This window comes from Neolamprologus multifasciatus, chromosome 11, assembly GCF_963576455.1.
Source record: "Neolamprologus multifasciatus chromosome 11, fNeoMul1.2, whole genome shotgun sequence".
Classification (NCBI taxonomy): domain Eukaryota; kingdom Metazoa; phylum Chordata; class Actinopteri; order Cichliformes; family Cichlidae; genus Neolamprologus; species Neolamprologus multifasciatus.
The window spans coordinates 8,187,126-8,204,322 of record NC_140449.1 but is presented as its reverse complement, the minus strand read 5'-3'; the positions used below and the strand labels follow the sequence as shown (position 1 = coordinate 8,204,322).

General features: G+C 40.6%; 1 protein-coding gene across 1 annotated transcript in view; it reads right to left on the bottom strand.

The window, feature by feature from the left end:
- lars2 (leucyl-tRNA synthetase 2, mitochondrial) overlaps positions 1–16,496 on the bottom strand; it is a 39,398-nt gene extending 22,902 nt beyond the window's left edge. The window contains exons 1-4 of the mRNA XM_085177149.1: positions 16,322–16,496; positions 12,149–12,381; positions 9,489–9,620; positions 124–215 (exon numbers count right to left, since the gene is read on the bottom strand). Of these exons, the coding sequence (XP_085033275.1) occupies positions 124–215; positions 9,489–9,620; positions 12,149–12,373 (449 nt within the window). The 5' untranslated portion in view covers positions 12,374–12,381; positions 16,322–16,496. The remainder of the gene's footprint in view (positions 1–123; positions 216–9,488; positions 9,621–12,148; positions 12,382–16,321) is intronic.
- Positions 16,497–17,197: the final 701 nt, after the last annotated feature.

Below are 17,197 nucleotides of genomic sequence, written 5' to 3'. Positions count from 1 at the left end.
ATTCATTTGTTTGCACGGTCTACATTTAAAGTCAAGACAGGGTCTAACCTAGCACCAAAAAAGTGGGCCAATTCCAGTTAGTATATAAAAACAACAAACACTGAGATGTAATAGTTCAAATACCTTTTAGTCCAGTCTTCTGGGTCAAGCCCCCTCTCTATGGCTGCATTCTCAGCTGGAAGTCCAAAGGCATCCCAGCCCATTGGATTTAAGACCTGCAGACACAATCAGGGAAGTCGTTATTTTCATTAGCTTTGTGGAAAAATGTGAAAGCCATTCGATATTCCTTTTTTATGACTTTTTATAGAGTAGGAGCTGAATTAACCAAAAAATGGCTTCTCTGAAACGATATGAAATCTGTTTAAATATTGGTCAAAAGTGTCACTGAAGGCTTCAGACTTAACATCACACTTAGACCAAGAGGAGAAAGTTTCCCAGGTGAAAGGAGGAAAATGAAAATAGCCCTGTGGTGTCGACGTGCACCATTCGCATAATTAACTGACAGCACCTCTGATCAGCATGCTGTTCACATTACAGCAGGATTTATGCAATCAGTAACTATTAAACGAAAAAAACAAGTCAGTCTAGGAGGGAACGAGGGTCCTCTGCACGCATCAACTTTATGGTGATGTGTAAATCCCTGCTGGGAGCTTACACGCCGGGATGAAAGCACACAGACTAAGAGCCGATGTTTTACTAAAAGGTAAAAGAAACTGGTTTAACCTTAGAAAGAAGGGTCAGCATGCTTACATTATTACACTGAACGTGTTGTAAATATACTGTCACTTTCTATACACATCCTCTCTGAACGCACGACTCTCCCAGGCAAACACTCGAGGCGACATCTTTTTGCGTCCTCGATGGTGTTTTTCTGCTTACTGGGCGAGATGAAATGAGAGCACAGGAGTGGAAGGCGTGAGTAAAGTAGAGGAGAGGCAGAGCGGCGAGGACTCGAGAGCTGGAGAGCATCGCTGCACGGACCCTAACTGGTCTGATGTTTCAGACGAATTGGTATCCTTGGTAACTGCAGGGGCCTCATTTGTAAAGCCGAGTGCTGGATGGTATCAGGCTATGAGAGCTCAGGAGGAATACAGCCACACTGTGAGTAAAGCAGCCACGATGTGAACTGCAAGCGGAAAAATGTTAGGACATGTTACTACAGCGTAAATACTTCACTGGTAATAGCTCCACTTATCCTTGTGACCACAGAAAGTGTGAAGCTACCCCGACTTTTTGAGAATGTGTGGCTGCGAAATCAGCACATTGACAAGAGATTATGGTAGATGGACAAGAGAGTCACTGAAGTCACTGTAATGCAAAGTCAGAGCCAATCAGGGCAGGGCACCATGGGATGAAAGCAGAGAAGAGCTGGGAGACTGATGTTGTTGATATGATGCTACATGCAAGTGTCCACCCACACAGCTCCAGACAAACTCCACTCCATCTGACACTTTGAAATGCAACTTGATAAACGTTTCCTGGTTACACTAGCCCATTCAAAGGTTAACTACTCCTTTACCAACCCTTACACATCAGTGTATGTGCCCTATTAGTCTTTTTAAATAGCTTATTTTTGGGTAGTTCAGCCTTTATATTGGACAGGACAGCAGGGCAGAAGAAAAGGTGGTGCAGGAGGATCATCACACAGGAAATGACCCGGGTTCCTGCAGTAACCTTTTGGTACATCTGTCGCCTGCTCGACACAGTGAGCTATACTGGCGCCCGTCTTTAGCATTTTTATTCCTTCATGCTCTAAATGTGGTGAAAATGTACCAATACACACGTGTGCTTGATAAATTTGAACCTACCACCAGCTAATATTTATAAGCATGAAACAAAAAAGCCTGAAAAGCCTGAAAATTTGCTCTGACAGCTGAATAATAAAAAAGCTGATATTGATGTCTGTGTACCATCAGTGCTCATTAGATGCATCTCTGTCAAAATAAAAGCAATCCTTCTTTTAAGCAAACTAATAGTTTTGTTACCGTCTTGAAACTAAATTAATTCCAGCTTATGTCAGGAAATGATTTGTGATAATCAGCAGCGTCATCATTCCGACTGTCGATACGTATCCATCAGTCTCAATGAGTCTCTTTGTCAATAAGCACAACTCCACAGGACTCAACTCCACAGGCTGCCAGCCGGTCGTATTCTGGTTATATTCCAGTAGAACATGAAGGTTACTGAGTGCAAATGTAATAGTTAACAGTGAATTTTTGTAAACCAAAAAACCCACCAGAAAGTAACATTTTTTGAACAAAAGAAAGAAGAAAAACAAAAGACTTGGTGATCACGTAGACTCAGGGTCTCGTCTCAGCCGAAATTGTCTGCTCTGAAAAATCAACTTTCCTTTAGTTGAATTCTGTGTCTGCTGTGTGAAGAAGCTCGAGTGACGTGTGGCTGGATTTAAATGTCGGCAGGCCGTGATTTTGACACATGTGGTATAGACTGTAAAAGTTATTCTTTTTCCTAAGCAAGAAACAAGCGTTGTTGTTTTCACATATATGGTTACACCCAGCAGCAGTGCCCATGATATCAATCTAAACTGAAAACAGTACTCAGTCAGGGTTTGAATAATTAGGACCAGAAGTCTTTTTTTCACATTTGTCACGCTTATATGTTTTGCATCAAACTCATTTTAATATCTGCGGAAGAGGATTAGGGTCACCGAAAGAAAAAAAAAAAAAAAATCCTTTTCCAGAATTCTGACTTTTTTCCTCAGAATTCTGAATTTTTACTTAGAAATCTGAGATTTTAATTCTGACTTTAATCTCAGAATTCTGACTTTTTTTTCCTGGAATTCTGAGATTATATTCAGAATTGTGAGAATTTTTTTTACTCAGAATTCTAAGATTAAAGTCAGAATTCTGAGAAAAAAGTCAGAATTTTGAGATTAACGTTAGAATTCTGATTTTAATCTCAGAATCTCCAACTTTTTCTCAGAATTCTGAGAAAAAAATAAGTGTAAAAAAACCAAAACCAAAAACAAGTGTAAAAAAAACACACTTGAAGTTTCAGGAACGACTTTAATTTTTACTGTTTACTGTGATTATTAGCATGAGCTTTGTACTTACAATAAAGGTTAAAAGTTATCTTTTTTGTTTTGATTACCTCATATTTTGATATTTATAAAGACCTAGGTTAGGTCTAGGTTAAAACTTTCTCTAATTTAGTATGTGACACATGAAAGAACTCCTATTACACATAACCGTTTAAAGGAGAGTGCGTACCTTTCTCAGTTAACTAGTGTATAGGGTAGACTGAGTGCACACAGCAGAACAAGCTCAACTTTCTGACCGATGCTGAGAGAAACAAAGTAGTCATCAGTGATGTGACACCAGGTTTCTGTTCAGAGAGAAACCAGCCAGAGGAAGACGGGCAGGTGAAACAAAAACAACACTGCATCTCGTGTGAAGACGGCACCTGGACCAGAAAACACGGAGGAAGAGAGAAACTTGTCACACACCCACCTTTCTTCTTGGGTGGATAGATCATGTACAGACAAAGTCTAACCAAAGAACTGAGCAGGAGGTGTTTGTGTCACCGCAGGAGCACGGTCCATGTGACAGACACTGCTCGCGGCTTCATCAGCGGCCGCCGTTTAGTGGAATCAAACAGAGTGCTGAATATCGATTGCAGCACTAGGAGCTGAAACAGAGTGGAGTCAATAACAGACTAGAACGCTGGTAATCGAGAGTATGGATTTTACTCTATTTACACCTAATTTTAACCTAACAAGGAGACCTCATAGCGAGGATTCAAATTACCACAGCAGGTATTAAAAACCATAGAAACACCTTATAGGAAAAGGAAAACAGCTGCTTATGGGCTGACTTCATTCCTCACTTCATTGTAAAATGGATTCAGTGTCAGCCAAGGTTATTAAAGTTAACTAAAAGTAAACTAAAAACTAAAACTAGTCATGAAAGTTAACTACTATAATAAAAACCAGATCTCTGAAATAATTTTGTGCAGCAGAAATAAACTTAGTTTTGTTATGTGTTCATTTGGTCAAATCTGTTATCACAAACTACACATTTGCCACAAATACAGCAATACTGAAAAAAAAAACTAAACTGAAATTAAACTCTTCAAACTTAGGATTGAAAGAAACTTGAAAGAAAGGCAGACGTCAAATGTGACATGATAGTTGAATGCAAACTATAATGTGATATTCAGAATCCCAGCAGGCAGTAAATTTCAATATTAGCCTTAAAGATGAGTCATTTTACAGAAGCTTGACCTTATTTGACCTCGAAGAAGACGTCAGAGGTTTAAAGTACAGTGATATTTATAATGCCTAAATATCATTCACCATATACTGTCTTTACACACAACGGCAGTAAGAAAGACCGTTTTAAACAGCCCTATATAGGATTATTATCACTATGACCTTCAGCATAATCTATTGACCTTGAAGTAGAGGTCAGAGGTCAAACATGAGACAATATTTTAGATCTTTATATTTGTAAGAATCATAGCCTCTAATTTATTTCTAATTTTATTGAAAGTTTTTGTCAATTTTTGACCATTAAAGCATTAAGTTGGCCTTAAAGACCTTGGTGCATCTAATCCAAATGTTAATGGCTTGTAACCAAGGGCGTAGATTTGGCATGGACGGAAGGGACATGTCCCCACCAATATCCAGCGATTATTGAATTGTCCCCACCAATAATTTGATCTCTTCGAGTAAAGAAAAACAAACCCAATAGAAAGAAAAAAAACATCTGTCAACATCTCATTCACCCAGCGGTGCAGAAAGAGTTAAATTACGTTCTCTACTGGCGTCCTACGTCATGTGACAAATATGGCCAATGTGATTGGCTGAGCCTTTCAGGGAGCTCTGTTTCGTTTTAGCAGTGGCAAGCCTGCGCTGCGAGGAGGAGAGGAGGACGGCAGCAACATGGAAGAACCTGTATATAAGAAAGTATTTTTCAAAGAAACCTGTGAGTCACTTAAAGCCAAGTTCACTCATAAAATGTGTCATAATAACGTTACAGGCTATGCTAGGCTTTGGCCCACATCAGTCTAAAACCGTATGCAACCATGAATAACGTGTTTTGGAAACTAACTGCACAACATGCAGCACTATTAGTTCTCTCAGTCTCAGAGCAGCATTTCTAATTTTGATTGAAACTGTCAGAGAAAACGGCAGCCTCGAGCGAGCCAGGATATTAGTTTACAGAGGCTGTTAAAATTATATGTCTATCGTTAAAATGTTGGTGACACAATAATTTCATCCTAATGGTACTGACATATTCATAGGGTTAATTTTTGAGACAAAATATCATGAGGTAGTCATGATTTTGCAAATATTCCAACCAACACAAAGCTCAGAGAGTAATGGTGATACAAGATTACAGGTGAAGTTGGATGATGACTTGTTGGTTCATGACTGTATTTGAAGCACATGTGTGACTGCATGTATTTGAATGTCTCACTGTTATTCATCAGGTGACAGAGGCAGCTCTGCCATGTTGTAGCTCAGACAGAGGTGAAGAGGCGAGGTCACAGGTGACTGACTGATGATTTGGTGCTAAAGATTAACTAGTATTTATTATCATGACAATTGCTAGGCTGTTGATGTAAATTGTTTCAGTAGTGTATATTTGACAAAGAATCTGAATTGACACGTCTCACTTTTTATATGGCACAAATCAATGTGTTATTTTATCAGGTGGCAATATGTCCTACTGCAGTCAGAGGGGAAGAGCCAGGGCCAAAGGTGAGGCACATCAAGCACAGAATAATAATTGTAATCCGAGGATAAACGCATGTACTGAGGCTGAAAGAAGCTTCAGTGCTCTCAGAAGACTAAAAACATGGCTAAGGTCAACAATGACTCGAATGAGATTAAACAATGCTGCTGTATGTCCACCAGGAGAGACTGGACGGTATAGATGTAAAACAAATATGCCAGCAGTTTAGCTCAGTTAACGAGAGGAGAAGGCATGTGTGTGTGGCCCCTTCACATAGTGGACATTGAGTTGTTGTGTGGGACACCAGTAGTCCATGTCTGTTGCTGTAACAGTAGTTCATGTTTGGAATAAAAAAATCCCAGCTCACTGATTTGATCGGGGCAATAGTGCCTAAAATGTTGCATAATGTTGCTGAGAGATCTTTTACTTTGTGGTCATCTTAGATGAGTAGTTTTATGGACAAAAACCAGCAGGTCATTCAATGTTCCCTTAGTGCTAATGTATAAGAGATGTTGGTGTAATATAACTGAAGTTTGTTAAGTCCTTAAAGTCATATTCTTTTATTGTCATGACTGTATTTGAAGCTATTTTTATTTTTGTATGATACCTGATTTATATGAAATACGGCTGAAGTAAACTAAACTCTAAAATACTTAGTCAGGCATTTGTTTAATAGTCATTTAACATTATATAATTCACATATAAAACTATGAATTGTAATTTTAAATGGTTTAAAAGCATGTAGAATAGCATATGTAGGCAAGTATATTTCTCCTTTTTTATCAAGAAGCAAAGACAAAAAGGGGAAAAAAAGAAACAGGGCAGAGTTCGGTGGTTGAATCATCCGTCCCCACCAATGCCAAAACCAAATCTACGCCCTTTCTTGTAACCAAAAGCCCACTCTACACACCCACAAAGTTGTTGTTTCTTTTTTTATCAGAATCAATTCCAAACTTTTTGAGGCAGTAAGAGTAACACACACACACACACACACACACACACACACACACACACACACACACACACTACCTCCTCCTTGATGGGGTTAAGTGTAAAATGCTTTCTAATTTCTGTCATGGTAATTGCCCCAAAAACCGTTCACGAGACATTGATGCAGGCTGACATTACAGCTGAATCAACACCTGTGAGAAGGTAGGATTCATTACTCTCATTTAGAGTAATAAACTGGCACCTGGGTGTGGCGTTGAAATGAGCATTTAAAAAGCAAAGGGATGTACAATAGAAATCAAAGTACAACAAAGAACAATTTAATTACACGCTCTCACGGCGGTGCAAACGTCGGCCATCTAATTGAAAGAAACAGGCTCCCTGAGGTAGACTTAAGCTTCTAATCACACTCATATTAATGCTCAAGTCAAACTACTGCATAAGCATTACACGTGTATATAGATGGGAAGCTTCACAGTTCGGAGGAAGAGTAAACAGTGAGTCCAGCAGTGTAAACACAGCTGATATTACAGAACTGTTCAGCAGAAATAAACAGAAAAAAAGTGGGTTACGGATTGGTGAGGGGAGCCTTTTGAAGTGGCTCCAGTGAGAAAGCAGCAATCATACTGTCAATGCAGCGTCATGTTTTGTATCAAAGACGAGTTCAATGAAGCACATTTGCACATCTCAAAAAGCACATTTGAGGGCGTCACGTTCTTTGTACGTTTTTTTTTTGTCACAGGCAGAGACGTGCGGTGAGGGGAAGATAGCGCACAATAAGCCAAACTGAGGCGTGCATTAAAAGTTAAAAGCTCAAAGGCAGAACAGGCTCATTCCTACAGGGATGGACACCTGAATGTGCTATTGTCATGGGGTATTCTCACTGTTTACCTGTGTGTCAGTCTGCCCCAGGGCAGCTGTGGCTACAACTGTAGCTTGCCTCCACCAGTGTGTGAATGTGAGAGTGAATGGGTGGATGACTGGACGTGTAAAAGCGCTTTGGGGTCCCTAGGCGGGATTAGTAAAAGCGCTATACAAATACAGGCCATTTACCACTTACCATTTTACCTGTTACCTGCTTCTCCTTCTGTATGTATATTTGTGTGTGAATGGGTGAAAGTGAAACTTGTAGTGTTTTGGTTGATTATTTCTTTGTTGTAACAATGCTTCTAGGCACTAAATCTCACACCACTACAAAGCTTGTGTATTTCTCCTTTAATGTTGCCACGTTCGTAAGCATAATGCATTTGTGAGTTGCACCCATGAAAAACTTGCAAGATCTTCTCTGCCAGTGCCAAACAGCTTATTCTGTTATTGACTCTTGTTTGGTGTCACTTATTGGATGATCAGTGTTGGGGAGTAACGGAGTACATGTACCGCCGTTACGCATTTAAAATACAAAATATGAGTAACTGTATTCCGTTACAGTTACCGTTTAAAAAGGTGGTATTTAGAATACAGTTACTTTGTTGAAATGAATGGATTACATGGCGGTATTTTCCCGTTTCATATGTTAGGCTATGCCCTCTCTATTTTTAGTTTCCATGCCGGTGGAAACCCAAACAAAACACACATTAAGAGGCTCTAATGTCTGTGTCTTAATCTCGCGGCCCATGTCACCTCTACTTGCGGCCCGCATAATGACGTGAAGAAATATTTAAAAAAATTATTCACAAAAATTATTTAATATGAAGGCAATAGGCAGAGTGTTACAGGCATTGCCTTAAATAATGTAGCCTCATGGGCAGTGTAGTCCGTGCTGCAGGGAGAATGGACCGCCATACCCGTTATGTGTCTGTGAGCGAGGGAGGGAGAAAAAGAGTAGAAAGTTACGAGCTATCACCAAGCAAAAACGGGAGATGGAAGCATGTAAATATAATAATAACCACTGCAGCCAAAAAGAGCCAAGTTGTAAGTAAGCTATTAAGACTCGACTGTAGACCGTGTTCGTGTTTTCCTCCGAAACAATAGGTTCTGTTGAAGCAGCCTTTCCACACCTCTCTCTGTCTCTCGCTAGCAAAGTTGACTCAGACAACAAAGTAAAGCTAGTTTTCGGCTACGAGCCCGACACAGAACCCACCGTATTAGCCAGAGGTCCCTTTACGCTTTTACGCCTTTACGCCTTTACAGTTTGGAGCCGCAAACCTGTTTTACAGGTGAGGAATAGTTTTCTATAGAAAAATAAAATACATTTTGGGGCATGTATTCTGTAATCTGTAATGGAATACATTTTAAAAGTAACCTTCCCAACACTGAAGATGATTGACGTCTTAAGAAACAAAGCAATTTAACAGTTTATCCTTTTAACAAACTGACGCCTCAGCAGCATGTGGAAGAACATATACAAAGGCACAGCACCCTGGCACCTCCTCCTCCTTATGGTGGTCACCAGCTTGGTCACACGCTGGGGTAGGATGGCGTCTCATTCTTCAACTAACATTTGTCACAAGTCGGCCAGTGCAGTTGTGTTGGTCACTGTGGCACGAACGGCACGCCCAAGCTGATCCTACAAGCGTTCAGTGGGGTTGAAGTCAGGACTGGCTGTAGCACAGGAAGTAGGTTGGTGGTTATAGCCTTGAGCAAGATACTAACCAAACTGCCCTCAGATGCATCCACTGGAGTGTGAATGTGTGTGAATGTTAGACAGACCTCACAGAAATAGCGCTTTTCACCTTTTCCTCCACATCATCATCCAATCCGATAAACACCATCAATCAACAGTCAATAGCAGAATAAGCTGTTTGTCATTGGCAGAGAAGATTTGGAAGGTTTTTCATGAGTGCAACACACAAATGCATGAATTAGAAATAAACAGCCTTTAGATTTATTGCAAAGACATACCTGATGCCCTCTCATTTTTTGGAAATGACCAATGGTGTCACTGATGGTATACACTCGCACATGGCCCATATGCAGTCGCCCTGATGGGTAAGGAAACATAGAGAGGACATAAAACTTCTTCTTGTGGGGACTCTGGAGGAAAAAAAGAAGAAGAAGAGGCTGTTATAAGAATCATGAGACAAATGACCATAAAACTGACTTTTAATCCTGAAAGCACACAGCAGAAGAGCCTCTCCATTATCAGTCTGGCCTCTGAATGAATCCCACACAACAGAGACTCCATTAAACTGATGAGAACAGGAATAGCTGCTCATCACGTAGCGATCGTGAGCGCCGACTGACTCGGGGTATATTACTGTATAAGGCTCTAACAGAGGCTGATTATAGTGTCCGAATTTAAATGGTGTCAGTGCAGACTGCTGGTGATTTACAGTCTCAATGCTGTTGCCACAGCAACGCAGTAAGTACCAGTTACACCCAGAAAGACGTGATTACAGGAAACGTGAGTCATGAATTTTTCAGTAAATTAATTAGGTCCAGAGTTCTGTGGTAAATGCACTTAATCACTGTGAGCCAGTCCCAGACTGCCACACTGTCAGGCCATTAGGATATATAATCATCCAGAGCTCCGAGTCTGAGATGAGCTGCGAGGGTCAGTGGCAATAATAGATGAGGGCATAATTTAGAAGCATGCACCTATTCATCTAACTGTGCCTCAAATGTATACATGTGGATCTGTTTCAATACAGGAGACAGAATTATTAGCCCAGGTGCTAATAAGTATTTCCCAATTGCTGCTAAAAAAAAAAAACAAGGAATTTTTAACAGAGCTTTTCCAAACGTCCGAGTTTTACTTTGGATGCGTATTTTACTTTGCACACAGAAAAAAAAATAAGTCACAAAAGCTAATACTACCAGGGTCAAAATTATTAGCCCCACTGATGCTAATAATCAGACACTGGAGTCAGTTTTAGCTGGATAACAGCCTGCAGTTGTTTGTTTCTCACACTCGTTTTCCAATCACAGCCCATTTTTCTCCAGATCTAACGGTCTTCTGGCAGGGACCCTGGGCTTCAGTTCACCCCACAGAGTTTCAGTTTTGCAGGATGTGTCCATGCCAGTCAGTAATGCTCACTTTGGCATTCTGAAGGCTGTTCTTCCAGGAGCGATGTATTATTTGGGTTGCTGTTATCTGGAACACAGCGATGACGCAGACCCAGTTTTGTGCTGACTGCTTGAGGTTTTATTTCAAATTCTTCATGATTCTTTCATTGAGATTCAAACTCCCAGACACACTGGAGCATTCCCACAAAACAATACTCCCACCACCACTTTTCACTGGGGAGTTCTTTAGTTGTTTACCTCCCTCTTCTTTCTCCAAACATGAGCGGTATCTCTGATACAGAGCTCTAGTTTTGTCTCATATGGCCACAGGACGCACTTGCAATATTTATAATCTTTCCTCAGGTTTTCTTTAGCATACTTTAGTCTGGACTGAAGGTGTCTCTTCTGCAGAAGTGGAGTTTTTCGTGGTCTGCAACCTCACAATCCATTCCTGTGCAGGTTTTTGATGATTTTCTTCTTTGAGAATATCATTCCTGCCTTGGCTAAGTCATCCACTTGTGTCTCTGCAGTCGTTCTGGGGTCTTCAGACACATCTCTCACTGGTTTCCTTTCCAGAGTCTTTGAAATCTTTCAGCTCCTACCTCTACCAGGTTTGTTCTGTATTGTGTGGATCTATTTGAATTTCTTGAACTCACTCGTGGGTTAAAAATGTTTTGCTCGGTTAAAGAGGGGAGCTAATTACCACTGTCCTCATTTATAGTACGCACTTGGCCCAAGGTAGACACAGCAGAGGTTTTGTGAAACTCAAATAAAATCAGCAGATTTTTAAATACACACATCTGTGTTTTTCTTGCAAGGACAAACAAAACACTTGTTTGTGCTTATGATGTTTAGATTCTACAAAAGAGATCTACTGGTTATTGCAACCTTAATTTGTGGAGTACAATTATGATTTCCAACTCATTCAACAGTAATGACCTCTATTTAGGCCATAGAACATCTGAAAGAAGTATTTTTGTTATGTCAAGTATTTACTGAGGATGACTAATGTTTTAGAAGGAACATTAGAAACCTGGCTATGTGTATCCTTGAATATATAATCATGTATTTACAGGTTTCTCACTCGACACATCAGACATTCATTTCTACTAGCAGTTTACCTCAACACATTTTTACAGCAGCAGCATGTGGGGGAAAATGAAATGCCAACCATCTGCTCGTTCCAGCTTCTTATCTAAACAAGGATTTATTGGATTATTATATTAGGATTATATAATAATTAGGATTATTATAGGATTTAGTGCATTTCCATCCATGCATGTTCCAGACTGCCTAACCAGGATTGTGGTGGGGCAGGAGCCTATCCCAGTTGACACTGAGCAAGAGACAGACTGCCAGTCTATCTCAGGGCCAATTCAAAAATCACCAATTAGATCAACATGCATACCTCTGAACTGTGAGAGGAAGCTGGAGCACTTGCTGTGTCATATATAAACTGAGTTTTGGGTTTTTTTGTAACTGCTGGTTACCAAAAGCAAAACAATCATTCATTTAATCTTCAGCTTATTATTTGATACTTTGAAAGACCCTCTTACCTCCTCCACTGCGTCCTTCCGCCACTGCGCCATAATTCGCGGGTGCCACCATCCTTCCACTTTGCGCCTGGTCTCTGTTCGATAGTCCTTCTCCCACACGCCCGTCTCACTGAACAGGGTGCGACTCCTGGGTGAAATTTGGTGCAGAAATGGACTCTGGAGGGCGCCGCTCCTTTGGGCTGCAAACAGGGGATACAGCGCCAGCCTTCTCACGGACACCCGCATGATTGCGTCTGATAAAACAGGAAAACAGCCAGTGGTGGAAATGTTGACATGCTAGTGAAATACTAAAGTTTCTATTTTTCAGTAGAGGAGGTCAGCTTTAACCGAGCTTTCCCCGAACCTTTGGTAAATATATTAAATAGCTTATAAAACACACAACGTGAATGCACACACATTAAAATATCTAACTGACAGAAAATGGAAACAGCAGTTTCCATCTTTACATAGAAATGACAATAAAAGGCTTGTGACTCCACCCACATGAATCAAATACTTTATCTGATATAGATTTTGCTGCTCTCCCTTTCAAAGCTGCCTCTTCGTGCCCCTTCGGCCCTTTCCTACGTTTGGATCGCTTCCTGGAAGTTTCACTCTGACCGGCCAAAATGTGCTGGATCTCCATCGATGTGACCAGATGGTGAGTTTTCAACTTGGATTTTATGTTGACGAAGAAGACAGGAACACAGGAAGCAGGGCCAGTACTGAGTGATGACTGCATTGGTGTGTCAAAAATAAAAAATATTATCCCTGCACTGTGAGCACGCGCTCAGTAGCACACGCATTGATACCCTCAAACACTTCACCTGAGATGCTTCGGGATTTTGCAAAGAATACACTGCACACTCTGAAGGACGTTACTAGTGTCCAGATGATCCAGGGAGCGACCAAAAGAAGAAGAAGATGAAAGTAAATAGTCAGGTGTGCAGGTTCCTTAAACACTGAGATTACACGCAGTCACAATGTTTACGTGAAATAACCAAATCTTCCGGTTCCAAATTCTTGACAGAAAAGGTGCGTCTTCAACTCAGATTTAAACACAGTCACAGTCGGGGTCATTTGGGAGGTCACTGCAGAGTTTTGGTGCAGCAGCAGCAAAGACGCAAAGACAGCAAAGATGCTCAGGAGTTACTAAGGAGCCCAAATTTGCAAGAACCTTTTCTTCACCTTGTCACTGTGGGGTATTGTTTTTGTGTGGAATTTGAGGTAAAAAATGAATTTACGACTGTAAAATGACGGAAAAAAATATGAAGCAAGTGAAGCGCCGTGAATATTTCCCAGAGGGACTGTAAGTGCATCAGAATAGCCCAGTTTAGATGTAACAAATGCATGCGTAACGCTTCCAGATTAGAAGGATTTAAAAATACTGACGGCAGCCGGTGGTACCCTCAGCCTTTTAGTAGACACATCTACGGTATGAATAACAAAATCCCACTTTGCCTTGTTCTCCTGTTATCGCATTCGTAGTTTTTTTTTTTTTTTAAAAACATTAAAACTTTGGTCATTTGTCTCAACTTTAACCTTAAGGTCAAGGTCACTGAGATTCAAACTCGTCTGAAATTTTTAGCATTTAGATACAACTATGTTACTAATTTGAAGTGCCTGTATTGCTTCGTTCTCGAGTTATCTTATTCACAAACGTGCGTGTCCATGTCCCCCGCAGGGTGACAACAATACCCCATCAGCCTTTTATGGCTGAGGGGTTTAAAAAAAAAAAAAAAAAAAGGTTTTCAGTCTGGAGATTGTTCTGATAGTTCTGCAGCAGGTATGAAAAGGGTTTCCCACATCAGTGCATATGACTTCAGATGATTTGAATCTACAGGAATGAGCAACATTACATTAAAGTCCACCTGTTGTGAACAGACTGAGTGACAGTTTCATCCACTGCGATTAATTTATGGCAGCTCTGATTTTTTTTTAAAATTTCTTTTTACCACAGCCTGTGTCCATCGCTCAACGTCACTCACACAACAGCGCGACTGGTTTATTCAGCGCGATGTGATTACAGCCTCTCTCTGAATCTAAGGACAGGTTGTCCTTATCAAACCACCTGCCTGCTCGGATGAAAGAATGTCATTTGCAGTCAGATGACATGAAATGACACACCGATTTCTCGGCTTTAAATCAGCCCTGTACTTTTAGATTATTTCCACTTCATTATAGGAGGTTAAGTGCACCCAGCTGCCTCTGGACATCACCTGCATGGAAGTGGCAGCTTCACTCAATTTGTGTAATTACAGGTAGGTCAAAAGGACAAAATACTACATTAAAGAAAATGTCCAGAACAGGATTGCTCTATAAAATAAATTTCAAAAGTTTACCACTCCCACTGCTAACAACTTGAAAGAAGAAAAACAGATATATTTCAGGCTGTTTCAGAAAGGTTTCCCTTCCTCCTTAATGATCAGAGAGCAGTTAGGCTAAACTTTCTGCTGGCTTAATGTCGGTCAGACAGTCAGCAGTATGTACGAAAACCCATTTAACCTTCATTTGATTTTACCCAGACACAGACGTGTATATACAGACAGTTTCCAAGGTAACCTGAGAGGCTCGTACAGTCAGCACAGTCTTGGCTGCGGAGGACTACTGCTGCTAACCTGACCTGTCAGGAGAATATTTTCACAGCAGTGACGCATCTGGATCTCAGAAGGAGAGACCTTTAAAGCATCAAAGCGGAGGCTGAGATGATCAGCACGCCCCGACATCAGACTGACATCAAGTCAGTCGGGAAAATATAAATTATGACTAAAGCTGAGGAGGGCTCAGAGGAAAAGGTTACTCTGTATTGTAGGATTGCTGATGTTATGAAAACTTGACAGTTAAACAAATCAGCATGAGAGAGAAAGTTTCAGATGACCTGATTTTAGCACTAAAAACCACTGCTTTTTAAAAAAAAAAAAAAATTACATCCTAGATTTTAAGGAGACAACTGACCAGGATGGACAAATCACTTGGAGAAAGCTGAGCTTTGTCAGCTGTCACTGGTTCTCCTCCACCCACCTGTTTGTGGGACTTTTTTGTCTTCAATACATTCTCTCGAGTATAAGCTAAGCATCACAGCAGCCAACACTCCTCCCCTCAGGCTGAAGCTGGGAGAGACGAGCACTCAACGCCGTGCGCGTCTCTGACGGTGCGAGTGAGTGGGCTGAGGCGAAAGACTGAGATAATGTTTCTATGGTGACTGGCCTCATCCATTCGGTGTCTCCTACAAAGAGTAAAACACTGCTTCATCTCAAGCTGATGTCCAAGTCTGTGTGCTGGACTCCAGTACCCAGCAAGGGGTGGGGGTGGCTGATTAATTCTTCAAATGAACAGTAACTGTGACAATTTAAAAATATATTTTTAAAGCAGAAAACTAAAATCTGGGGGAGAGCTGTGCAGTCAGTCATTATCAGAATCTTTTATAAATGCTCAGATAGGACAGGTGTTTCAATATGTCAGAAGTCAAATGCATCTGTTTCTGGTGCCAGAGCTCACATATATTAAGACAATGAGTAAAGGTGCACTTACTTACATTTGCTCAAGAAACGATAATGTTGCCAGTAATCAAATGTATTGGATACATTTATAAGAATATTCTCAAACCACCATCAAAACTGTGTTACCACAGCTTGTGTTTCTGACCACATGCTCCCAAATTTACAACTCCTAACACCTTTTGGCCTCAATGGATAAAACGATCATATAAATGCAGGCGTTAAATTCAGTTCAGCTTGTCTTACACTGTTAACAATGAGGTGCAATAAGCTCTGACATGAGAGTTATACACGATTTGCCTGCATATTTGTAAGAAGCACCAAGCAAGCAAATCAAGTAAGAGCAAAAACATTTTGGATTCTAAACCCACAAATAGTCCGCATCCTGTTACATTGATACAGCATGCGTCACGCCAACTATCGCGTGACTTTGTTACATGCAAGTTATAGGGGTTTAGACATGGTTTCTTTTCCGTCTTTATGCTACAGCGGTATTGCTTGTTGTTATTTCTCGTGATAAACCTGACCTGCTGCTTTATCCGCATAGATAAGCGAATACTCCTCTCTTTAATGCGAATTAAACACAATGGAAACACCTTTTTACACCTGCTGTGTGCATGTTCGTGAAGTCTGTCAGCTGCACACACGCTGAAGGATGAACGAAAGGAGGGAAAGTGTCTTCTGTGAAGCTACTCACCGTTTTATTTCCTACTCCTTTATTTCCGCGCTGTGCTCGCAATAACAGAATACACCAGTCCGTGTTAAAGAAAACATCCCAACCAGCCTTAAAAACCGTTGTAAACGACCTGTTTTCCTGGCTCACGATTGCACTGTAGGCGCCGCCATATTGGATTTAAATAACCTTTATTAACACAGTCTACATCGACAAAGACAGCCTTTAGCTACATTCCTGACGGAATATTGCGATTAACGCCCTAGAACAGCGGTCTCCAACCTTTTTTGCGCCACGGACCGGTTTATGCCCGACATTATTTTCACGGACCGGCCTTTAAGGTGTCGCGGATAAAATAAAACTACTACCGGTACCGGAAAAAATTAAGATTTATTCATAACACATGTGAAAAGACCCAGGAAAACCGAGTTAACGATAAAAACGATAACAAAATAATGCTGAAAACCGATAAAAACCCTGAAAACCATACATTTCACACCTGAGCCTAAACTCTCGCAGCACGGTACCAAACGACTCACGGACCGGTACCGGTCCGAGGCCCGGGGGTTGGGGACCGCTGCCCTAGAATAACTATTTCTAGTACTGCTAGTAGTAGTACTAGTACTAACAGTCGCTATTTTCCAGAGGATAAAATGAAAATTGAGTAAACAAAGGTTGACAATTCCTGTTATGTGACACATTTTTAAAAATCTTCTTTTTAGAGAGGGGATTTTTGAAAATCTCACTTTAACACTAGAACATACTGTCAATGGATGTTTAAAAAAGTTTTACTATGTTTATAGGAACAAAATATGTAATAAATAAATAAAAGGATGTAGTTGTCATTATCCAGTCAGTTTTTGTATTGCACTGTAGCCTCTAGACAGATAAACTTGTATT